This window comes from Diabrotica undecimpunctata, chromosome 4, assembly GCF_040954645.1.
Source record: "Diabrotica undecimpunctata isolate CICGRU chromosome 4, icDiaUnde3, whole genome shotgun sequence".
Lineage (NCBI taxonomy): Eukaryota > Metazoa > Arthropoda > Insecta > Coleoptera > Chrysomelidae > Diabrotica > Diabrotica undecimpunctata.
In genome coordinates this window covers 63,056,042-63,083,395 of record NC_092806.1, presented here as the reverse complement: position 1 = coordinate 63,083,395, position 27,354 = coordinate 63,056,042, and the positions used below count along the sequence as shown (strand labels likewise).

The window sequence follows — 27,354 nt, the reverse complement described above, 5'->3', positions numbered from 1 at the left end:
TGAAAAGGACCTTAAAACGGCGGCCAGAAATTATCAACAGGACATTTTAACAAATTTAGTGGAGCCCATAAACTACACTACTAAGTGTGTACTACAAACTACTACAATTAAACCATGTTTCAAAATATATCATGGATATTTCAACAGGACAATGCAACTGCAGATAAGCCCAAAACTACTCAATAATGGCTTGAAAATTATGTTCCCGAATTTATTAGTAGTGATCATTGGCCGCCAGCCAGCCCATACCTTAATTCACTTGACACCAAATTGTAGTCAGTTTAGTCTGTACAAGATGTCACCATAATGTGGTATCATTGAAGCAGACGCTGGTAGAATCTGTGGACAATTTTCCTCACGATGTCATCCGTATAGCGATCGATGAATGGCCTAACAGACTTCGGTACTGTATTCAGGCAAACGGTGGCCGTATTGAATTTTCCCAGTGATGTTTCTGTCTCATCTGCCTTTCTCCCCGTTTTAGAGTTGAAGTCACCACATATCATGGTAAATGTGATTTTGTATCGTTTAGGGCTAAAAAAATCATCGTAGAATTCTTCTATTTCATAGTCTGCATGGCTACTTTTTGAGGCGTACACTTTACAATTTTTAAACTATATCTTTCACCTAATTTTAAGGTTAAGAAGCTACTCTGGTAGAGACTTTTTACTGATATAATGCTATTTTCATATTGTTTGTGTACGAAAAAGCTAACGTCTTCCGTTATTTCAGTTTCACTACCGACCCGATTTAATTTTTTTCGTGCTTTCCACTCGTTGTTTTACCTGGCTAATGCCAATCGCATCCCATTAAATTTTCAATATTTCTGCTTCCGTCTCTATTGTTCTTAGGGAGTGTTTGGCGTGATTTTAAAACCTTATGCGCTTGCCAAGACATGTTTGCCGGTTCAGGTCAAGGATGTAGGTGGAGATAGTTAGTTTGGAAAAGGACAGGAAAGGGTATAAAGACCTGACTTCCTCATAATAGGAAGGAGAAACGGGGGGATAGCGGCTAGCATAAGGCAGGATCACCAAGCCCTGTAGCATCCTCTACCGGAATCGTACACAAGTGCTACATGCTACCTGTAGTTCATTATATTAGTAATAAAGTGTGTAAAAATCTTTCAATTCAGTCGTTAAAATTTTTAGTTAAATACATTGTATCAATATTTATGGCAGGACTAAGTAGAGTAGATAATTAGACTTACTTATTGAAGTTACAATTCGTAATCTATACATATTTGAAAACTATTTTATTTATAATAAATCTTGCTGCTTTTAGCGGTTGTCTTTAAAAAATAATAATAAATATCGTTTTTCCATATTCTCTTTTTTTTTTGTCAGATCCATGATATCTTACTGTAAATTAGATATTTAGATGTTTCGGAATTTGGGCAGATTGGCACGCTGATCTGTGATATTGTAATATAGAGTGATTATCTCTACTCACCTGGGAAAATAATCCATTTAATCCGTTTTATTATTCGATATGTTCATTGAGGGTGGGTTTTGACATTAAATCTTTACGCTTGTCAGATTTTTGATGATTTCATTTAAACTGGAAGACCAGAATTTTCTGTCTGGATTCAACCAATTTTATTAATATAGGCTATAGTGCGTTTAATTTGGTAGTTATAGATTAGGATATCCCAGACATTTGAATGTATTTATGTTTCTGAAACTTTTATCTTTGGGCTCTAATAAATAAAAATTTTAAAGTATTTATCATCTCCAGATACTTTGTTTATGTTATTAATAATTCCTCCAGATAGATTAGCTTTTGTTTTAAATTGTTCAAATTAACCAACTGTAATAATATAAAATAAATTTTACAGTCATTGTGAATTTGAGAGTTTTTCGGGATTTTCTTAATATTAATAATAAAGATCAACTTTTGGGCCATATTCGATAAACACAAACATATTACAATAATAAACATATATATCTTTTTTGTATCTCGTGTTCTAATTTTATTCCTCCCTGAATATAACCAGCCTGATGAAATATTGGAGGATAAAGATATTGGTAATGAGAAAACAAAACAACCAAAGTCTGGTAATAGTGATAACGTCGGTAAAGTGAGTAAGATGGCGGAAAAGAAAAATGTAAATACACGAGTATTTATTTTATTGTAATTGTATTTTAGATCACAAGTCACTCTTCACTTGTATTAAATATCTGTCAGTTGTTAAGATTTATTTCAAATAACTTGCTAAATTGAATTAATGTCTAACATTCAGGAAATTTTACTCTAGATAATTATGGATACGGGTATCAAAGGTTTCTCCGTGTTTCTGTAGAAATTAATATGGATTCATCGATAATTCTTTGCCTTAGATTTGCAAAACTTGTTGGTTTAGATTTATAAATTGTACTTTTCAAGTATCCCTAATAAAATAATCTTTAGGATTCAAATCAGCTGAACGTGTAGGCCATTTAATACTACCAATTTACCAATCAATCGTCCGAGAAATGTCTCATCTAAATAATGCCAAACATTTACACTAAAATGAGCTGAAGCTCCGTCTTCCTGAAACCATATCTCATTAAAATTGATTCCAAACTTGATTTTCGGGGCAGGTACAATTTCATTTCTAAGTAGCATTTCATAATTATTGCTTGCTAAGCTTCCATTTATAGAGAACGGTCCAATTAACTGTGTACTGACTATACCTGACCTTACATTTAGTTTTTGTGGTATGTGAGAATAGTTTTCACGTATCCAGTGAGGATTTACTTCATTACAACACCTTAAGTTTTTGCGATTTACATTCCCACACAATGTAAATATTATTTCGTCGGAAAAACATATCTTGTTAACGAAGTTCTCGTCAGTTAAAAGTTTATTGATCATTATCTATCTAAACTGTAAGCTACTGTCGTAGTCATCTTCATTTAATTCTTGCAACAACTGAATTCTATTCACTTGCAACAACCAAGATTTTCCATTATTTGTTTGACGTTTTGTTACGTCTAGCAATAAGTCGCAATAACTTTACAGCAGGTTTCACTGTGTTTTAATCGGTGCTTAGCTTCTTCTTCTTCTTCAAGTGCCCTGTCCGTTGCGAACGTTGGCTATTAACATGGCAATTCTGATCTTGTTTGCGGCGCTTCTGAATAGTTCGACCGATGTGAGCCCGAACCACTTCCTCAGATTTTGGAGCCACGAGTGTCTTCTGCTGCCTGGCCGTCGCTTACTGTCTATTTTTCCCTGGACAATCAATTGCAGTAGACGGTACTTATCGTGTCTCAATATGTGGCCTAGATATTCAAGCTTTCTTTGTTTAATTGGATTCACGATTTCTTTCTCCTTTCCGATTCTTTGGATTACCTCTATGTTGGTGACATGTTCGGTCCAGGATATACGAAGAATGCGTCGGTAAACCCACATTTCGAATGCTTCTAGTTTTCTCGTGAGCGTCTCCGTCAGCGTCCAGGTCTCCACACCATACAGTAAGATCGGAAAAATGTAGCATTTAACTTGACGTAGTTTTAGGGGAAGAGACAAATCCCTGCTTATGAGGAGCTTTTTCATATTGCTAAATGCTGCTCTAGCTTGTTCTATTCTCGCCTTAATTTCTGTGGCCTGTTCCCATTTTGCATTTACGTTGGTGCCAAGGTACACATAAGATTCTACATGGTCAATTAGTATGTTACTTATCCGCAACTGTCGAGCAGGCTGTTGCTTCCTGCTTATCAGCATCCACTTTGTCTTCTTGAAGTTGAGGCTCAGGCCGTATTCCTCACTAATTGAATAAACTCTTTCCATTACCTGCTGTAATTCGTCTATGGTATTGGCAAGGATCACCGTGTCGGTGCTTAGCTACTAGCTTTTATTCGTTGAGTGTTATTTTCTATCTCCGTTTTAACCATTCTAAAATTCGGTGAAGAAAATGGATTGTATTGATCTTAAAATATCTAAAAATATATTGCTGATCTCTTTCCGTAAAGTGGACTTATAGCTTTTCTTCTAAGATACCTGCTGCCTTCAGCTTCTTTTTACATACTATTATTTTTCATAATATTCCTTTTCTGCGCGTTTTTTACTTCGATTAGACATACCTTACTATACTACCTGCTTCCGTATTTATCTTCAATGTTATATATAAAAAATTTTATACTTAGTATTTTGATAAATATTTACTTTCGTTGTAAAATCACAACTATCACTGTTTTCTATATCACTGTTTTTTGTTCCATTTTGTTTTCTAAACATTTTGTTTTACTGCTTTAGTTTTCTTTTCTGTACTCGTTTGTTCTGTAAGCTCTTTTATTATCTCTATATTACGTCGATGCAACTTTCTCCTATATTTTCATGCTCTGTGGAACTGAACATTATTTAGATTCTCTAAAAATGGCTCTAACTTTATTTCTTCGTATACAAAGAGGCCAAACTTTATTATAAGATATTCAGCCCTATAGTTTTACCTTTAATCCTCGACCATGTATACAGAGTTGTCCAACAGGTATTTGTCCAAAAAATATTCCATCTCTTTTATTTTTTTCTACATTTCTGAATTTGTGTATATAATTTTTACAAATCTTAACCCTCTTTGCGATCAACAATATCTGGTAAATTATGTCATACAATTTGGTCTATAACCTATTATCGACGAAACCTATTTCATGCATTCCTTTTATGTTAAAATGTTACAAAAAATAATTATATTAAAAATAGCAAAAATATAAATTTCTGGATTCTTTCTCAATGGACTATATTTGTCTCATCAAATTTACGTCTGATTTTGCAATAAATATGCTAATATAAAATACTAATATTATTTTCTCGGTATCCTCTACGGATTAGGCACAAAAATGGTATATTCTGGTACCCTATTATATTTTACAAAATAATCTTTAAAAATTATTTTATCCCTCTAAAACTGCTGTAAAAGAGCGGAAATAGCTTTTTGATTTGATCTGATGTACTGACCTGAGAGGAAGCTATTAAATATTCAGAACATATTGAAATTAAAACCCAAGAGAGCCAATTCTGGGGAATAAAGTGGATGTTCCAGAACATAAAATAGTTCAATTTCATGACTGCCGAGACAGTTTTGTGAGCAGATGCGTTGTCGCCATAGAAAATATTTTTTTCTTAAGCACGCTTTGTTTTTATAAATACTTGCGTAAATTACTTTCAAATCACTAAAAACCGACACAATAACCTTTCCCGCAGACAGCATCGTCTTTTGCGAAGTATTTTCGGAGAGAGAAGTTCGCTGTCCTATATCGTCTTTTAAAATGTTTACATTTAGGTACATGTGTACATTATTAATATCACGCAATTTAATACACAGATCTTCAAAAACCATATAATAAACTTTATCTGGCCCCCATTTCGGGTATGATGACTTTTTTGTCTTCCCGTGAATCATCTTGGACTCTTTAACGACTAGGTTTAAACTCGATCGCTCATTTAAAAGGTTTGCGACAAGAGTTTGGCAACTTTATAAAGAGCCTAATTTTTCAATTAGACGTAAATGCCCATAACTTTAATCCCTATCTATAGATAGAACATCAACTAGCTCTGGAAGATGCATTTCTATTTATTTTAATTCTAGCGTTAATATGTTTTTAAGATCTAGCTCTATATCTGTTTCAAAAATATTTTAGAGATATTTTAGAGAACTACTTTAGAGTAGGTTTTTACTTTTATAGTCTAAATAATTTCTTTATTCACTATGATCCTATCTATCTTACTACTATTCATTAAGATTGAATTTATTAGAAATAATTTGTAAATATTTTGCCAATACCTTATACATCCGTGTTGTATTACATCGGTTATGTCAATTGACACTCTTCCGTTTTGAATATCTCTTATGCAACACTTACGAGTAAGTTCATGTATGATGGGTAACACTATTTTCTTCTTAAAAATAGTTTAAAATCATGTGACAATGTTAAGTTATTTTGTTATAATACTAATTCTTCGTTAAAGTTTACCTGTAACCAGATAAGATAGATATAGCGTTGATAAGTTTAGCAAAGTTATTTTAAATACGTTTAAAAAAACAATTGACAGTTTAAGATTTATTTCACTGTATTAAGCACAGCACTAGATACACATAAAACGTACCAATTGGCTGTATACTATCTTTACTTTATGTAAATCATAAACAATTTTATTATAAACTTATTTTAAAATTCCGTTATTATATTAGAAAATAAAAATGTTATAGAAAAATACAGTAAATTTATCATATAGTACATGATAAATTTAACCCATTTTAATAATATTTTAATTACATATTTTTATTATAAATGTTTCTATTTATTGTATGTGTAAAATGGCCAAATTTTTTATTGTAAATATAAGTGGAGTATTCTAATTTATTACTTAAATTTTAAAAAATACTTTCAAAATAATTTCTACAAAGGTTTCTATTATTCACTTTTAATTCCTAGTATGCGACCAAAACAAATGTTTTGACTCACATACGTGTCAACACATTTTTTCTGAACGGATCACTTTCTTCTTCAAATGTCACGAAATGCTATAGAACCACTATTCCAATCAAGCATCGGTCACATAATATAATGGCATTATAATATCAGTGCATGATCCTTATCGATGATTCCTGGCACAACGGTAATGATAACCAAAAGTCAAATCAAAAATTAGAGGTCAAAATGAGGAACGTAGCACTATCCTATCAACCCTACCCAAAATAGCTGGTACTTATACAGGACTCTGTATAGAAATAAACTTATTCAGAATCTCTGTGGTACTACCTGGGGTGCATCTGCGGACACACTACGAACATGTGTGCCAAGTTTGGTCTACTTTGTGGCTAGTACTGTGCACGTGTCTAGCTAAATAGTCACGATGTAAAGACAGTGGATACGCAGCTTAATATAGCAATAAGAATAATTATGCATTCAAGACTACTCCACTATATTGGCTTTTCATTCTCAGCCATATACTTCCGCCTGTACTACGAAGATAAAAGGCCTTGATAAAAGAGTATTCGAAAATAGATAGTAATTTATGACTCCCAATCCATGAAGACATCCCGAGTTTAGCAACCAACCGACTTATATTTAGAAAACCACCAATAGCAACAGCTATTATTTCAATGTTACCTCCAGATGACGCAGTCTGTGGACTCAAGAATCTCCACTTGAAGTACCCAATCGTATTGACCCAGTCCAAAAGCCTAATGGCTTCAATCAGCGACGAAACATATGGAAGAGTCTTAAACGAATTAGAACAGGACATGCACTATGCACACACAACCTACATAAATGAGGAAAACGATGTGCCTCCAGCTGCGACTGTGGTGCTCCAGATCAAACCATCTAACACATGGTGGAGACATGTGAATTGAAGCATACCGAGGGGACCCGAACGACTTATTCACAACTACACCTTCAAGCCTTGAATGGATAGCTCGACTTGATCTGAAGATATAACATTTCAATTGTTTACATTATTTTGTATTTTATCTTATATGTTCGTTGTTATATAAACTTATGATTGTATTTTAAATTATGTACTTACGTTTAAAACGAGCATACCTAATTTACTTCGGCCACATAGCTAGAAGAACGGGGACCATGGAACTATTGGTAGTAGAAGGAAAGGTAGAAGGCCGAAGACCAAGAGGAAGATCTCCAACACGATGGGCAGACCAAATGAAAACTATCTAAAAAAAAAAGTGGTAATACTGTCTTCCAATGCCCGCCATCCAGCTATCCCGTTTAGGTGAGTTGGACTCTGGTATAAACGGCAAGGGGGCGGAATGGCAGATTTGCCAGCAAGTTGAAAGTACTCGAGTTGATCGCATCCGTCTCACAAAATCGGACAATGGGACTTTGTGCTCTGGAGGGCTAGCCCAACATCAGAAACACTTGTAGTTTAAACTGAAATAAAATCCAATCTATAACGGCCACAATAGATTACATTTCATTTCAGTTTGAACTACTACAAAAGTTTCTGATGAGAATGAATAACTCGAAAAACGTGTAGAACAATGATGGAGTTCGAATTGAAAGAAAAAACAATCGTCTATTTTAATTTTAACGTCTTTTCTCTACGTAAAGAGTCAAAAATATGGGGTTTTCGAGGGTGAACTGTAGATGTATTGTCAGAATAAAAGGTTATTCCTAGCATCGTCAAATAGCTTCCAGTAAGCTTTGGATTTTGCGGTTCACCTAATTCGCTATCGTAGAGAGATCTCCTGACTTCTTGTTGCTTCGTATGGCGGTCGCCGCTAGCGTACTCAGGCGTGTTATTAATTGTTACTATAACGGCCAAAACAGATTGCATTTCATTTCAGATTGAACTAGCACAAGTGTTTGTGAATTAAAAGGAAATAACTCATCTACTTTCATAAATATATATATAGCTGTTTCAATGTCATTTAAAAGAGTCCATCATCACAATAATATTTTCAAACATAGCAAATCTTTTGTTTTATTTTTAGATTGAAAATAAAAAGATTGAACTTAAAGTTCAGAGTAAAATTGGATCTCTCGACAACGTCAAATACAAACCAGGAGGAGGAGACAAGAAGATCTTTGACGATAAAGATTATTTGAGACAGACATCAGGTGGAAGCATGGATCATTCCTTGTCGGCTTCCCAGGTGAGTGAAACATTTTGAATAATTACATGTACAGATATTTGACAAGTGTATTAAATAACTACAATAGGTATTTGTTATATCTAGGATTTACCAATATTACTTTATTCCATGTTGTGAGACCGCTCTCGTAGGAAAAATGTTTCTGATTCGGTTTCTTTGCGGATTCTTGTTTAAAAATTTTCCCTTTAAACAAGCCTAAAGGGTGCCGGGCGAAATTTTTGGGCAGAAATTGTTTTTAACATTTTTTTAAACATATTCAAAAAAACATCTTTTTTTGCTCCAGAAACAAAGTTTTTCATTCATCATTTTAAATAAAAAAAGGTCTCTTGTCATTTTTTTCTAAAGTTGAGAGGCTTGTTTTTAATTGTTAATTATGCACGTGGACTCTATGTTTAAACCGCCGCGCCGCTATCTTTGGTGCGTCTCTGTCGTACTGTTCGTTGCAAGATATTTCGGATTTAATCTTCTAGGTATAGTTGTATACAGGGTCGGACATAAACACTGATACATTTTATCAAAATTACGACAATCCCACAAAGTAAAAGAAAAATACATATAAGTAATACTTCTATATTAAAATATATATTTAACATAGTGAAAAAATAATTTTAAACTTAACTATCGTCTACATTTAAATCACTATTATCGCTATCGTTTAAATCTATAACTACTCTATTTTATAATGTTTTGGAACTGTAAGTATTTTTCTTCTAGTTTTTTGATATGCTCGATACATTTTTTTCAATTATCTGCTGTAATATTATTACATTCGGTCTTAATTAAATCTACAACAGTCGAAAATGATTTAGGAGAATTATTATTTTTTCTCACATTACTTTTTAATTGAGACCACAACATCTCTTGGATTCAGTACACAATAATAAGGAGGTAATCTTAATACTTTATGGCCATAATTCCCAGCTAGCCTGTTGATAACATAATTTTTTCACTAATTTTAATAGTTCTATAAATTGTTTTGTTGTGTAAGAATCCATAAAATATATTTCATATTTTGATAAAAATTCTTCAATTTCAGCTTTGTTTGAATTATTGTTTGGAATTTTACTCTTTAGTCTACAATGATACGGAGCATTATTAAAAATAATTAGGCTATTTCTTTTTAATTTAGGTAGTAATTGCTGCTCAAACCACTTTTCAAACAAAGTACTGTCCATATCTTGATGATAATCTAAGCGACAATCACTTACACTCTTAGCGGAGAGTAATAAAGCATCTTCTACCCATCCTAATTCTCTCCCACATTGTAAAATACAAATTCTCTTCCCTCTAGAGGAAGGAACATTGGTGACGCAATTTTTACTACCATTGGTATAACATTTTTAACTATATCGTGGGTGTCGAACCAAGTTTCATCCAAATAATACAAGTTCTTCCCTTCACTCCTAAAAGACCTTAGACTCTCCAAATAATCGAACCTCTACTTTAATAAGCGGCTGAATTCCATAATTGCCTGCTGTTTATTCACTGTTTTAAACATAAAACCTTTAGATTTTAAAAACCTCCAAAAAGTAGTTTTATGTCACTCGGGGATTATTTCTTTGTTTCGTAATTCACTCAAAAGTTTATTTGAATATGACTGTCTTCTCTCTTTGATTTTAAATTTGTTGAATTGGTACTAAACAAACTATACAGATAATAAAGAGTTAAAAAATGGTAGAATTAATGAGATACATAGAATTCTTGCACTTAAAAGTAAACCAAACTACTGGAGCGAGAAGTCGCCCCACCTGGTACTGGTCGTTTTAAAATTTACCTGGTATTAGGAAGATTAACTAAAGAGTATTTTTAACGAGTACTTACCGTTGTAAACGTTAAGCAAGATTAGCTTTGCATCGTGTGTGAGGCGAATATAACCAGAACGTTTCTCAGGTTCAGACTCGTCTTTACTTCCTGAAATAGTGGCAGGAATGTACAGGACATCATCATTAATCGTTTCTATATCACTCATATTTATAGTTATTATACTGACTTCTGTTCTAAATAAACGATAAAAGAAAAATAAAGTTCTTTTCAAACTCAAACTTTTATAAACTTTCTTCTGATAGAAGCCCATTTAGTGATAATTTGATATTAAGAAAACATTATCCTTTTACCTGAATAAAATTCCAAGAAATTTTCTAATATCTTATAAACACTGGCTTTACGTACGTATAAATTTGTAATTCTGAATTCCAAGTACAAATTCAATTAATTGAATAAATTTAAATAGGTACACAAAATTATGCTTAAATTTTTATTTACCAATCGTTAACAACTCAAAAATTAAATACGTACCTGGCTACACCTACTTTGTATCATTTAGTAAAGTACCTTTAAACTTTGGATAGAGCCCAGTCTCTTAATCTGTGGAATTCCATCCGAATTATCTTGCAACGGATAGTACTTATACATTTTATAAGTACTTACGCGAAAACTTCCTAAAAAAATATTGGCATTTATTAAAATTTTATAACAATAGTACACAATAAATTTCAAAATCAACTAGGAATGTTAATTATTTGTAATATTAAATTAGTAATACTTTAATATTAAAATTACAAAATGTTATTAAATAAATGCCAATATTTGTTGAGATTGTTTCACGTAAGTACGTATAATATGTATAAGTGCGACAGAGACGCATCATGTAACGCAGCTTAAATAATAATCGAGTGGACGCGCATAATTCACAATTAAAAAACAACAGTATAAATTAAAATAAGCTCTGATTGCTCTTCAAAATCTTCAAACTGTTTAAATTTCAATTTGGGCGCTTGGCAACTTCAGAAATAATAATTTTAATATGAGTTCAAGCCCTGAAAATGCATATTTTCGTATTTTTCAGATTCTAAATCGCTTATAACTCGAAAACTGACAATTTTAGGGAAAAATGACCTTTTTTATTTAGAAAACTAAACTATTTAGAAAAATAAAAAACTAAAACAATATTTTCTGGAGCAAAAAAGGGATTTTTGGAATTTGATTAAAAAAATTGTTTAAACAATTTTGTCTGGGAAAGTTTTTAGTAGTTATTTACATATTTTACAGTTAATATTTTTATTAAGTACTGTATTATAATATGATCTTGTTTAATGATATAAAAGATTACAGTATATTATTTTTCTTCTATTCAGTAAATTCTCATTGTCAGACTTGTCTTCGAGTTATTTGTTAACTGCCTCGAAGTCAGAGAAAACACTACCAAAAATAAAATTTCTGTGAACCATTTATTTAAATTATCATCTTTCAAAAGTGCAATACAATAGCGTTGATTTATGGGGATGCACTTGCCCCACTAACCTTTTTTTTTTTAATTGCCGTATTGCCAGATTCCAGTAAGAACCTAAAAAGGTATCCATTGAATTCTGACAGGCAACGGTGAAGAAAATCCTCTTTGGACATCTACGTCACGGAACAAGACCTCCTGGCATCGTTCGGCCGAGTAGGATACTAGGCCAGAAGACCCCAGGGTAGAACCGGATTAACCGTGTTTCGGTCAAAACCTTAACTACTGTTCCAGAGATGTGGTCTTGCCACTCAATGAACAACTAAAATAAAAAACTAAAAACTTATAAATAACCATACCTATTACAGTAAATCAGAAAATGTTTTAGACGTTAGGCCATAACTTCTCTTTATTCTTTCTCTCCTCTCAACATTATGTTTGCAATGTTTCTTTCATCCAGCCCGAAACCCATTTGCCTCTCGAATTGCCCATCTCTGGCAGTTAAAAGCAGATTTGCCTATTATATTTGTGAAAGTGCCAAAATTAACATGTCCGGTTCAGAAACTGCGTCAGGAAGTAGTCTAGTTTTCTGAACTTACATATCCACCACAACCTTAGATCGGGAATAAGCTCCTTCATCCACCTTGCCTTTCTGCTATCATTCGCCCATTCTCTCTGCCACTCTACTATCGTTATTTCTCTCCCATTCCCATGTATATTTACATCCATCCTCCTCGCATACACCCTCGCTCGCTCTTTGCCCACTAACCTACTGACCACCTAAGAAGAGTGGTCAGAGGGTCTGTGCCTATCGCATACCAAGGGAACGCAGATCAAAACGAGATATCGGACTCTAAACATCTCCAGTTTATCGGAGACGCGACCGTCCTTTTGTTCCTCGGCTCGTTGACGTCAGTTTTCTACTCACCAAGGGGTTCTGCCACTATTTTACTCCTCTAGCAGCAAATAATACACCATACTGAAACGGTAATGTTTTTCTTTGTACAGATAACATTAATGAGGTACGCCAGGTATTTTCGTGATTTTTCAATTAATTGCTAATTTATTCACAATCAAAATATTGCATTTTTTTCGTTATTATTCTAATCATTTAACCAGCGACCTCAGTAAGTTTTACACCAAACAAATTTCTACCCAAAAATTTTACCAGGCACCCTTCAGATTTATTTAAAGGGGGCATTTTTGAACAAGAATCCGTACAGAATCCTAATCAGAAACATTTTTCCTACAACATAGACTACTCGAAATTCATCGAATTTGAGGAATAGCGTTAGAAATAAATATCCATAAAACTCAATACGTAGTGATGCAGGGAAATAAAATCAACAATTAAAGAGAGGATATTAAACTTATGCATTATATAAGAAAGGAAAGATATTAAACTAGTACAAATGGGGAACAATGAGGAATATATATAAAATGTTGAATATATATGAATATAGATAAGATTAAAAAGACAAATGAATCAAGTGGTTTCGAATAAGTAGTACAATAAACAAAAATACAATAAACGAATAATACAGCTGAGATCTGAGTAATCCGTAACATGTATCAGTTTAAAATGAAAATGAATTTGTTTCGAAACTATCTTACCGATTTATGTATCTTATTATGAAATAAATGTGTGACAAAAAGTATGACTAACAGAAGAAAACATTGAAAAATATATAGATGTTTTGAATAACACTTTTATAATAATTCCCGCATTTAATGAAGAAAAAAAGGGAATACAATCCTTTTAATATAATATTAGATCTTAGATCATAGACTAAGTATTAAAAGATTGTTCAAGTCTAACATAATATTGTTGAAATTCTCTTTTATAGATAGTACTCGAAGTGTACACCAGTTTAATAAAGTGTAAGATAAGTCTATCGTGGAATTAAATTTTATAATAGATCTTACATGACTGCAACCAGCACATCAAAGAGAACGCATAAAATAGGAGAGACATGTAATCGAAAGCTACAATAAAATAAACAATAGCAACAAATATCTAGTAAACTCAACCTATTACATTTTTTATATTTCATCCATTTCCGTGGGATAAACCTTGCGAATAACGTACTTTTGTAAATAAAGCAATTATATAACGTCTTATCATATTCTTCTAACAAACTATTGTTTATAGCCTTATTTAATATTTTTTTTTTGTTAATGTAGTTTTTATTTTTAGGAACCAGAGTATCTATATAGATTCTATTGATTTCATCAAAATATCATTCATTAAGGTATCATCCGAATCATTTCTCTAATAACGGTATGATGGCATGATGAAGTTTTCGAAAACTAACCATAACATTTTGAAATATTTTAACATTTAACAATTTCTAGTGTTACAGTTGAATGCAATAGGGGTGGGTAATTTACCAAGTAATAACCAGGTGATACTGTGATCTTGAAACGAAACCGTGGTTTCTCGAAAAAACTCGATTATCTGAAGTCTTTCAAATTATTTTAAATATAATTATTTAGCCCGTAGTACTCCAGGTAATAGCACGTTAGGGCTCTTTTAAACGACATTTATGTAATTATCAATTCCAGTCAAAAACCCCAAATTATTTATTTAAAATGTCTTTAAAAGGCTTAAGATCGAACTGGGCAAACCTCTGAAACTTTGGCAACAGACAGTTGAGTGAGACACGAAGAGCACCTATCTTATGGTAGCGTTCGAAAACCGAGAGCAGTATGTATAGTCAAATAACGATGTATAAATTAAAACACTAATACTTCCAATGTGTGCTGGCAAATATATTAATTAATATAATTAGCAGATAAGAAAATACTGAAAAAACAGGATTTAAAATTAACGAAGAGAAATTAAAATGCATGGTAATGAAAATCGGTAACGAGACGATGATTTAATAGCAAGTCTACAGATGCAAGAACATACATATAACTTTAATATCAACAGAATGAGCATAATGACACTCTAAAATAAACACATGAAAATATAAAAAGAGAGCTATTCTACAAGCTCTTGGTGAATCAAAAGACGAATGAAGACACAATAAAATATATCAAAGAAAATAAAGAACTTTTAAATAATATACTTAAGCGCTAAAAATGATGAAGACTTATCTTCTTCTGGTGCACTCCAATTACTGAAGGTTTGCGATCACTACATCAAAATGTTTTCTATTCTGCGCCACTCGTAGTAACTGTTGAACGTTCATGCTCGTCCAAGTTCTGATATTGTAAAGCCATGACATGGCTCTTCTGCCTACTCCTCTTCAACCCTCTATATTCCCAATTATTATTCGTAACAGGTTCTACTTGTCATTTCTCATTATGTGGCACAGGTACGAGGTCTTTCTTTATTTAATCGTTGTTATAAGTTCTTACTCTCTATTTATGGTGTTTAATACTTTTCGATTCTAAATTTGTTCCATGTGTCCATGATATTCAGAGCATTCTGCAATAAAGCCACATTTCAAAGGCTTCTAGCCTTTGGTATTTAATTTTAGAGTCCAGCCTTTAACTCTACTAAAGTAGAAGAAGAACTAACTGACCCTATTGAAGCTGGCAATGGGATAAGACAGGGAGATTCCCTGAGTCCTCTATTGTTCAACCTGATTATGGACGAAATAATAAAAAAAGTAAGAACAAAAAAAGGATATCAAATGGGAGAAAAACAACTTAAAATAATCTGCTATACAGACGACGCAATACTACTCTCTAAAAGTGAAGATGATTTACAACGTATGCTGCACCAAGTTAATATGACCGCCAGAAAATTTAACATGTTAATTTCCCCAAAAAAGACAAAATGCGTGGTTACAACAGCAAATTTACTAAGATGTAAATTGGAGCTGGAAGGTCAGATAATAGAACAAGTGATGGAGTTTAAATATCTAGGCATCACATTATCTAGCTACGTAAAGCTCGAAACCGAAGTGGAAGATCAAGTGAATAGAGCAAACAGAGCCGCAGGCCTGAATGAAACAATATGGAAAAATAAAAATATCGGGAAAGAAATGAAACGCAGAATTTACAAACAAGTCATCAGACAAATAATGACATAGGCTGCAGAAACATGACCTGACAGAGAGGACAAAGAGGATGTTAGAAACAGCAGAGATGAAAACACTTAGAAAAATTGATGGTAAGACACTATGGGACAGAGCTAAAAGTACAGATATACGACGTAGATGCAAGGTGGAGAACATCAAGAACTGGGTAAGAAATAAAAGAGTAGAATGACAACAAATAGAGTAGTAAAGACGGCAAGAGATGGTTCCCCAATAGGAACACGATCAGTAGGAAGACCACGAAAACGATGGATCGACAACTTACTGGAGGCACATTGAAAAACAGAGTCATGTCGATATAAAAAGAAGAAGAAGAAGAAAAAGCCTTTAACTCCATAGACGGACTTACCAAACGTAGCATTTAATAACTCTAATTCAGATATATAAGCTTAGTTTTCGGTTATAGATAATTTGCTTCCATTTATTACACATGTTCCTAGCCTGTTCATTCGTGTTTTTATTTCTATATCTGGATCCCACTTATCATGTAGTACTGCTCTAAGTATCTGAATTTGTAAACTAGGTCAATGCGACAATTTTCATCTTTTTTGCTAATCACCATTACTTTAGGTTTTGGAAGATTTATTGTGAGTACCATTGATTCACTTGCATTATTAACTCAAGTAACTTGCATTAACTGTCAAGTATATTTTGTAAGTCTTCCATTTTTTCTGCTATCAGAACTGTATCGTCTGCATACCTCATATTGCCAATATATTTACAGTTTGTTTTTATATCAATTTCGTCGCCGTCTAGTGCTTGTTTAAATATGCATTCAGAGTGCAAGTTAATGAGCAGTGGAGACATGACAGCCTTGTGGGACACCTTTTTGTAAACGGACGCTTTATCCCTTTCGGTCACGCTTTTTTTAGTGTAATGAAATATATTTTGTTAATAATTCCAAACTATTCCCACTTATGGTACTCTTTTGTAAGGTAATGACTTTTGGTAGGAATATTAGCATATTTTTTAATAAAATAGGGCCCGTTTTTGATGTTGTCAATTGACAAAATTGTGACTAACTGTAATATTTACTTAAACGAAGTTAAAATTCTTGTGTCGTCAATTGACGACACAGTGACTGAAAGGGTTAAGTAGTGTGGTTGGAATATTTTGAGGTTGCTTCTTGGTTGCACTAAAGGTTTTTAATTGTGTAGAGATCTTCTTATTAGAATTTAACATTGAAACCCATCACCTATTTGTCGATAGACGATAGACTCAAACAAGGGGATACGCTGGCTTGTATTCTTATTTAACATTGCCTTCGAAAAGGCAGTCAGAGACACACAAATTAGAGACGGCGGTACTGTTTACAATTGATCAATACAAATCTGAGCATACGCTGATGACATACATAAAAAGGCGTAGCAAGCGAGATGAGCAATATTTCCTAGACTTGAAAACTGCTGCTAAACAGGTCGGTATATTCATCAATGAAGACAAAACCAAGTACATGTTGGTTTGTTTGTATTGGTGGTTAGATGGAGTTGAGAGCGACTTATGGATACTAGAGATCAGAAGATGACAACACGCTGCCAGAAATCGAACAGAATGGCCAGTAATCTTAGAGAAGACCAGGATCCACAGAGGATTGTCGAACCAAAGTTGATAATGATGAGAGATCTTTTTCATCTAGCTTCATTTTCTGTAGTTCATACAACAATTTGTCATGTCGGTCTCTATCTAGCTTTATTTTCTGTAGTTCGTACAACAATTTTTCAAATGATTTTTTCATATTAACGTTTTAGTTCATTAAAAATCAGAACTATGATTTTTTTATACTCCAACAATTTTTATTCGTAAGTTTTCGAATAAATGTATATTTCTATTGAGGGAGAGTATTTTTAAAACCAATAAATCTATTTTTGTGGATAAATATTTATTTGTATCTGTCTGTCGTAAAACTTTTATAGCATACCTCGTAGTATGAGTATTTAAGTTAACTACACTAACAATACATTTAACAAAAGCGTTAAATTTTCATGTCTTAACTAATTCATTTAATTTTAACAACCGTTTATCTAACAACTGCTAACAACATTTGAAACAATACTTCTCTATTTCATTTGTTTTTTTTTTATTCTAGAGTAGACCCTACTACAGCTTCTAATTGCATGCTTGGTAGAAATTACAGAAACACGTAGGTACACTATCGATTTAACCGAACCAACTTGTATTCAGCACGTAAAAGTTGTGTCGTATTTCTAAGTTTTAACAGTTAAAGTTTTCACTTTCACTGAAACTGTTTTTCCACCCCTCAAGTATGCTGAAGTCGTATAAAATATTTATGGAAGTGAGTCATTTAGACATTCGTAATGCGTAGTTTCTGAAATGCTACATACGGAGTGTTTCTTAATTATTTATAGATTTGCTAAGAAGTTGGGAATTTAACTCGAAATAAAACATTTGCTACGAACACACACCATTCTACTAAGTTTCTTCTTTCTTCCATGTTTTCACATTAATTTTTGTTTTCTTAAAAAAATTTTTAAAGATGGTAACCAAGCACTCTCTAAAGAACCATTCGCCTCTTAAAATAATTATAGTTAATCATGCATTTACAATGTGTGTATTGTGAATATATTATTATTGTTCAAGAATAATTTAATTATTCGACAATGATACTTCACACATTTTTTCTGCAATCACTTAATAATTAAAACTATTTATTTATAATTTTTTTAGTTTATAAACTTTATTAAAACTATTGCTTAAATTTTTTTTATTATTACCGTCGTCTGTGGTAACTGTGGAACTGTTCATGAGTTTCACAATTTCTGGGTAAGGCTTCACTTGTGAAACTACAACCAACGATTGACGTAAGCAGTGTTCTGTCAATAAATAGAAATCTATTACATTGAAGAAATTAGTTCTACAGTCCAGAAATTGATAACAACACTGGCTTTTATAGATATATATATATATATATATATATATATATATATATATATATATAATATATATATATATATATAATATATATATAATATATATATATATATATATATATATATATATATATATATATATATATATATATATATATATATGTGTTAGGAAAGATTTCCGCGGTTAGTACAATTAAACCTAGAGATAAGATTAATACTATTATAAAAATTAATATTAAACGCACCAGTCTTCCGGGTTGAACCGCGTCGATATCCATTGGGCCCAGCTTTCGACATCCTCTCTGATGTCTTCTTCAGGGCTTCCGAGGTCACAGTCTCCCGAGCCCCCAGATACTACTACACTCACTAGTCACTGCACTACTACAGTACTTACAGTATGTACTGTACCACACTCACTAGTCACTGCACTACTGTAGTAGTGCAGTGACTAGTGAGTGTAGTAGTATCTGGGGGCTCGGGAGACTGAGACGTCGGAAGCCCTGAAGAAGACATCAGAGGGGATGTCGAAAGCTCGGCCCAATGGATATCGACGCGGTTCAACTCGGAAGACTGGTGAGTTTAATATTAATTTTTATAATAGTATTAATCTTAGCTCTAGGTTTAAATATATAGATATATATATATATATATATATATATATATATATATATATATATATATATATATATATATATATATATACATAGTTTGGAAATTACTCATGCAATAAAAATTTTTGTCCTTTGTATAAATTAGTAATCCATATGTCCGAACTTCTCGATCGACGATGTGAAATAATTCAAAGTGGTGAAGTGAATAATTTATTTATAGCTGCAAAATAAAGTAAAATAGTCGTAACTTCAAATTAACTTAATCTTTGTTGAGGTAAATATTCTGTTAGATTACGAACTCCAAGAGTTCAACCCCAATTTATAAGCTAACAAATAAAACTAAAATTATTCATCAAAAAGGCCATTGCGTTGTACCTCGTAACTTATACCTTTGTATCTAGATGCTTACACAAATATAATTCGAGCTAGGAAATTATGGTCACACTATTTCCAATTGATCTAATTTTTACTGGAAGATAAATAAGCTCGTAGTTAATTTATATTATACAGGGTTTACAGAAACTCACCTGACAAACGAAAACCCTGAATTCGTCAGATAACTTTAACCCAATTCAACTAGTCCGAAAATGCTTCCTAAGGGAGCTCAAGCTCTTTGAAGATGGCGCTGTGTAATTAGTTTTTTTTTAATACCTCCAGAACGCGTCTATTTAGAAAAACGAAAACTGGTACGAATGTTTACCCTCCAGAGTTGAATCGATTTCATAAATTGCTAATTTCTAGTACCAATCATAGGCGTCCGTTTTTGGTAGGTCAACGGTTATTTTAACGCATAATTTGTTTGTCTTTACCTTTTAAGCATTTGTGATGCTAGATTATTAAATTTTTAGTCATTCTAGTACTAAAAGGTACTCTTGCTCACATGGTTCATACAGGATAGTTTGAACCATGTTCTTTCAACCATCAATTAATAGAGTACCGGCATCATTTATTTAACTTTGTATCGAGACCTGAAGATGCTTTGCATATTGTAGAAAACGAAACCGGTCGTCTGGATAGTTAAATTAAATTGATTGTGAGTAAGTCTAATTTATTATTTCTTTTATCTTCCGGTTTATTTTGCCGAGTAAGTTTTATGAGGCAAACTGTAATATCCGATGGAGTGAGGGCAGGAAGTAGCACGATTGTGTCAGTATCTTCTGCAGCAAGAATTATTTGTTTACTAATATCGTTTGACGCTTCTATTGCAGTGGCTATTATCGTTATATCTGAATCTGCAGAGTACTGTATCCTAATAATAATATCTATTTCAGTTAATTTACGTCGAAGCATTTTAATAATTAGATTTAATTTTTTTATTCTTTTTCTTCTTCTACTTCTTGGAGATCTTTCGATCTGTTTAATTTTGAAGCTGCGTCTGGTTAATTTCGTGGGAGGTAGATTGCCAACTATCCCTCCATCTTTTAGGTGGTCTTCCTAGAGGTCTTGAACCGGGCGGGTTATTTTCTAGGGCAATTTTTGGGAGTCTATTCTCATCCATTATATCCAAAATATACAGGATCTTTTATTACAAATAAAGATTATGGACTATGCTTGAATTGCGGGAACCATCCTGTAAATTCAAATAATTTATGATTAAAAAGCGCACATTTGAAGTTAAAAATTGACGTGTCCTAGCGCTTTTTATAATTATTTTCTAAAATAATGTGCTCAATCACAAATTCAACCCGTAATGTGAAATCTCACAATAATTTTAACGTACTATATACCTATACAGGGTGTCCAGAAACTCTCCTGACAAACGAAGACTGGAGATTCCTCAGATAATTTTTAAGATAATTTAACCCAATTCACCTAGCTTGAAAATGCTTCCTAAGGGAGCTAGAGCTCTTCGAAGATAGCGCCTTGTTTTTTTTTTTTTAAGGTGCATACAGTAACCTATAGTTAGAAAAACCAAAACTGGTACGATTATTTTTATCACCTAGAGTTAAATCGATTCCATTAATTGCGAATTTCTATACACGGTTCACAATTTGTTGATAGCTCACTACAAGTTTAACCCTAATTAGAAAACTGAAATACAGAGAGGATAAGTAATACGATATAATAGTAAAAACCAACCTAAAACTGACGGTTTAAGACGTTTTTGACTAAACCACCTTATATCTGAAGGAATACAATACCTTATAATCCTATTACGGCCATTACGGGGGTATTTAGAATGGTTAGAAATGAACGACCAGTGTCGTAGAGTATATGATTGAAACATTTATTTGAACTAAATAAATATATTTTTTAAATTGTACTTATGTAAATTGTATTTTTTAATAAAACTTATTTATTTTATTCAAAAATATAAAGTTTCTTGCCATTTGTAAAAGATACATTTATTTAATTAAGGAAAAAGGCGCCAAATGTCGCCTGGCAAAATTTCCAATGTGTTTTAAATGTATCCATTACTTTCGAATCCGGAGAAAACTAATAAATATTTTTGAAAAATTTAAACGCAGAATAAAAGATTACATTATTACTCAGGGCAGAAAGTCCCTGAAAACTTCTACAATATTTATTTTAATATTATGTAGCAGGGGTGAAAATAAAAGAGAAAATATAGTATAATTTTTAATTGAAAATATTGCATGCAAAAGAAACTTTTTATTTATTCTAAAAAATATGTCATTCTGCCTTTAAATTTTTCAAAAATGCTTTTTAGTTTTCTCAGGATTTGAAAAAAAATGGATACATTTAAAACACATTGAAGATTTTGACAGGCGACATTTTGTGCCTTTCCCCTTTAATACCTTACGATTACAACTACTATTACTTACCTTATATAATTAAGATTAGAAAACTATTCAAATTCAAAATAAATAGGATCAACTTCGGAATCCGAGTCGTCTTGAGGGTTAATAATTAGGTTAATAATCTCTACGGTAGCATCAATTATGTTATCAAGATCCTACATTTTTTGTTCTTCTTCTATTACATGTCTTACTGCATCTTTCCAGTTTTGTTTTGTAATATGTTATAAAGACTCGTATAACAATTCACGTAGAGCTTGTATTTTATATGACGTATTTTTTCTAGCCACATAACTTTTCATTTGTGCCCAAATGAGTTCAATTGGATTTATTTCGCAGTGGTAGGGTGGAAGTCTAAAGACTGTGATGTTTCTCCTTTCCGCCATTTTGTGAACTACGTATTTCTTGAACTTAGATTTGTGTTGCCGGGCAATTTTTAAAAGTTCTGCTTTTACCATTCCATCTTCGTAAGGCAGATACTTATTCCGCAGCCAGTCAAGAATATCCTGTTTCTTCCACGCATTCATTAGAAGTCTTTCTACTAGTCGTGAATGATAAGGTGCATTATCTAATACTATAATTAAATTTGGTGGTATGTGTTCAATCATTTGCTCAAAATACTCTTCGAAAACATCAGCTGTCATCTCCTCGTGATAGTCTTTTGTGCTTTTGGAATGAAATTCCAACAAACCATGCTTAACAAATCCTTTTTCACTGCCAATGTGAGAAATTATTAATCTACTGCCTTTACCAGAAGGTGGGGAGATACCAGTAGACCAACCTTCCATAAAGGCTTGCCTGGAGCTTAATATATTTTTATCTGACCAAATTTTTTTTAGAGTATGACCTGAGTTTACCCACGTTTCATCATAGTAGAAGATGGCCCTTTCTTATGGGCCCTAGTATTGAAATATCCAAAGAGATAAGGTATTCTTATTTACAAAATTGTTAAAGGTTAAATTCTTATTTTTATTAATATAATATAATAACCAACATTAGTCGTGAAAGTTTTAATTGTTTTTTTGCTAAATATATTAGTATTAAAATATTATCAATATTATATATAACAGTATTAAAACATTATATTATTATTTAATGAATAAACACCTTAGGAACGCCTATGATTTACGACCGTTTTATGAGTTTGAGGCATATTTCGTGCTCTTAACAATTTGTGAACAGAGAATAGTACCGGTCATAGGCATCGGTTTTGGGTATGTCAACGGTTATTTTACCGTATAACTTTTTAGTCTTGAACTTTTAAGCATTCGTTATAGAATACTATTAAATTTTCAGGTATTCTAGTACTAAAGGTACAAGATTTGAATTTTTTTTGTTTTTTAAGTTATGCAAGTTAAATTGATAGGTACCTTAATTAATTTTATAAATTATCTTTTGTTTCAATAAATGCGGCATACAATTTGTAAAAAAAGTTTGGGAAAAGAAACAAAAAAACAAATTGAAACAAAAATTAAAATTTAAAGAGTTTTAAAAACAAACTATTTATTACGATGGAAGGAAACTAACACAAAAAAACAAGTATCAAAAGTAGATAGTTAAAAAGATGCTCGATTTTTATGACCATTAGTCTCTATGCAGAAATTTGTTCTTTTGCTTAGTCAAAGCCGAATTCTTGCAAAAATTCCAAAGTTATTTCTAAATTCGTTGCAACCATCTTGTATCTTTAGCTACAGTTGTGCACGATTTTGTATCGGAATGGAATAAATAAATGCTTTTATGTATCCCTAAACACAATAATCGCAAGGATTAAAATCCGGCGACCTTGCTGGTCAACTTCCAATCCAGTGGTCTTCGTAGTTATTATCAAGAAAGTTTCGTACATTCCTGCTAACGTGGGCCGGACGGCCGTCATATAAAAACCATGAGTTTTGCTGACTATTAAAAGGCACATCATCTAACGAATTAGGTAATATTGAACTCATTTCAATCAATTATTTATGAATTACAAATTTTCAATCATTTTTCATCACTTCGAAATGCACCTTGGAAAATGCATTTTCTTTGTTAAATAATACAATTTTCATTTCGACATCATCACTTTAGTTCACAAAATTTCCCAACGCTCTTACGAATCGAATGTAACAACAAGTTTCAATGATTGTTTTATTGGTGTGCCAATAGAGAATCCAACGTCAAGTTCACGTCAAATTGCTTGTCAAAATAATGAGTCATAATAATAATAGTCTCCCGTTTTATACCGCTCGCGGCTTTGGGAGTATAGCAGGGTAGTCTGCTATATCTAGGGCCTACGGTATACAAGGAAGGTAACATGGCCAGTGCTACGCTTCATCCGCCTATTATTACCCCTGGTTTTACCCAAGGTACTCATTTTATTCAGGCTGAGTCGACCTGGGGCCTATAGACATTTTTAAAAATGTCTAGTTGTTCTTGCCGGCGGTAGGATTCGAACTCCGGACCACCGGCATGCGAGGCAAGCATCCTATTGCTTGCGCTACGCAGGCCCGTATAATAATGTAATGAGTCAATAATGTAATGAGCCCGTAATGAGTCATACGTTATTAAAATAATGGTTTTTCTCAAAATCATTTGCATGTCAAGAATTCTAAAGTAACAGATACCTGTGATTTAGATAACAGGTATATAAAAATTGATATGTGATAAATATTACGAATTAATGCTTACATGATCTTTGATTATTATTTATATAACAGGGGTTTTGCATAAAACAGTATAATTTTGTTGACTTTTTTAAAAAATATGCAGTAAAATCTATCCAATATTTGCAAATGTTCTTTTCGTTACAGCATGTTATGAATAAGTCAAATTACTTCTCTTATAATTTCTTTGATTTTTCTCGCATGAAATTGAACTATGCGGTACTACTGATCTCAAGAAGTGCTCTAGAGAAATCACCGTGTATAGTTTTAAGTTTTTTGTGTTTAAACGAGTTAAACTGGCAAATCAGAATAATCTTTAATCCCTGTATGAATTTTCAGTATGTCAATTCATTTATTAGACAAAGCAAAAAGCTCTGGTTCGTGCAAAAAATATTCCCATGAGATTTTTTTGCATAATCTCTTTCATGAGATACACCTGAATAAAGTTTAAGAGGTCGCACATGCGAAAAGTGGTCCTAATTTATTTAACATTTTTTTTAAACAAATCGTAAACATAAATTTCTTCGGTCCGAACATTTTTTTTTAGGTTTTTTGGATTATTCTGAACAAAAGAGCTCTGTTATAATTTTTCTCTCAAGTTTAATTTTTTCGAGTTATAAACAATTTAAAACTAAAAAAAAACGAAAAATTACTATTTTCAAGGTTCAAAAATACAAGTAAAAAATATTATTTTTAAAAAAGCATTAGGTGCCTAAATTCAAGTTCAAACTTTCTACCTCTACTTCTTCAAGTTCCCGATGAAAATCCTTGGATTATTTTATTTTAAGACATTGTTTCTTAATTGATATTAAATCGCTCATTTGTGCAATGAGAAATCAAACTAGTAAAAATTTGTAGCATAAATCTTGTCTTATATAAGCGCTTAATTAAAAATTAAAAATTAGTTTTTTACCAAGAATCTGCACGGCATTCAAAAAAATATTTCAAACAACAAATGTAGCTGAGTCATTTTTGAACAAAAATGTTTATTAGCATTTTTTGTGTAGAATGAACCGTTCTCTCAGAAACAACGCTTGAAGCGATCAGCGATTGTAAATGTCAATTACGCGCACAAAATCAATTTTTTTAAATAAAATTTGTATCAACTCGACGGTAAAAATTCGATATTTTTTTATTAGAGTGTCCTATTGACAAATATTAAAATGGGTTTTAAAGATAATCAGTGCAGCTTTTGTATGCTTTTTTTCATTTTGCTGCAAACGAAGTCAGTTTCTATAAAGCTGTTAAATAAACAAGCGTTGCGCGATTTTTGACATTTTTTACAATTGATCATGAGATCAATAAAATTGATTACTTCCATTGACCGGTCGCTGTAGAATTTTCATTATTAGAGCCTAATCTTCAAAACCTATAACATGGAATTTCAATTTTGAGTTTTGGCACAAATATGAGACATTTGAAATATGCCTAAGAAGCGCTGAATTTAAAAACTTTTAATTTACAAATAACCTCACGTCACGGGAAATGCTACCACGAAGATGGCATTAGGTATAATTTGTAGCTGAAGTTGTGTATTCTGCAAAACGTACTTGTGCAATCTAAAAAAGAAGGATAGGATAAATCTAAATGTTTATATTTGGAGTTTTTCGGGCATATTTTAAATGATTTTTATTTGTCGGCAAGACTCAAAATCGAAATTTTATGCTATAGCTTTTGAATATTAGGTTTTAACAAAGGAAATTCGATATTGACCGGTGAATGGAAGTAACAAAATTTATAAATCTTATGAGAATTGTAAAAAATGGTAAAAATCGCGAAATGTTTATTTATTTAACAGCTTAACAGATTTCACGCGCGCCGAATTGAATTGATATTCAAAATCGGCAGTCATTTTAAGCGTTGTTTCTGGGAGAACGGTTTATTCAACTGAGAAAAAGTGCTGTAAATATTTTTGTTCAAAATTATCTCCGCTAAATTACTTTTTTGAATTTTTTTCTACGGTGTACAGATTCTTGGTAAATCAATATTCCCCCTAAAACCACTACTACGAAGAGGATTTTAGGGGTAAGCCCGAGGGTAGGAGTAGTAAAATTTTTTACATCTTTTTTGAGGTCCCAAAATTGGCAATCTCGTCCTAATTCCGCCTGTTCGTATCATTTTTAGAGGCTCATTAGTATTTTTGTCTCTGTCGACTGGAGTAAAAAACAATGTTATAAAAGAAAATAAATCCAAAATTTTCATCAAGAACTGATAGAAGAATGTTTGATCTTAACGCGCTTGGTAAATTCAAAAATAATATTTTTTACTTGTTTTTTTGAGCCTTGAAAATCGTCATTTTTCGTTTTTTTTCAGTTTTAAATTGTTTATAACTCGAAAACAATAAGTGCAAGATTAGAACAGACCTTTTTTGTTCAGAATGATTCAAAAAAGCCTAAAAAAGATTTGTCCGAACCAAAAAATTGATTTTTACAATTTGTTTAAAAAAAATTATTAACATAAATTAAGACCACTTTTTGCATGGGCAACCTCTTGAACCTTACTTTGGAGTATCTCATGAAATGATTATGTAAAAAAATCTCATGAGAATATTTTTCCGAAATAACTCGAGCTTTTACCTTGTCTAAA

At 32.2% G+C, this 27,354-nt stretch overlaps 1 protein-coding gene across 5 annotated transcripts in view; it reads left to right on the top strand.

Annotated features, from left to right (window-relative positions):
• The window catches only part of LOC140439589 (uncharacterized), a 124,464-nt gene that overhangs the window by 89,214 nt on the left and 7,896 nt on the right, over window positions 1-27,354 (top strand). The window contains exons 8-10 of one of the 5 annotated variants that reach the window (XM_072529603.1): window positions 1,994-2,104; window positions 8,432-8,593; window positions 17,958-18,011. In XM_072529603.1, coding sequence (XP_072385704.1) covers window positions 1,994-2,104; window positions 8,432-8,593; window positions 17,958-17,981 — 297 coding nt within the window. In that variant the 3' untranslated portion in view covers window positions 17,982-18,011. Of the gene's footprint in view, window positions 1-1,993; window positions 2,105-8,431; window positions 8,594-14,016; window positions 14,072-17,957; window positions 18,012-27,354 lie in introns of all 5 variants that reach the window. The other 4 variants (XM_072529602.1, XM_072529600.1, XM_072529601.1 and 1 more) reach the window with 4 other exon arrangements.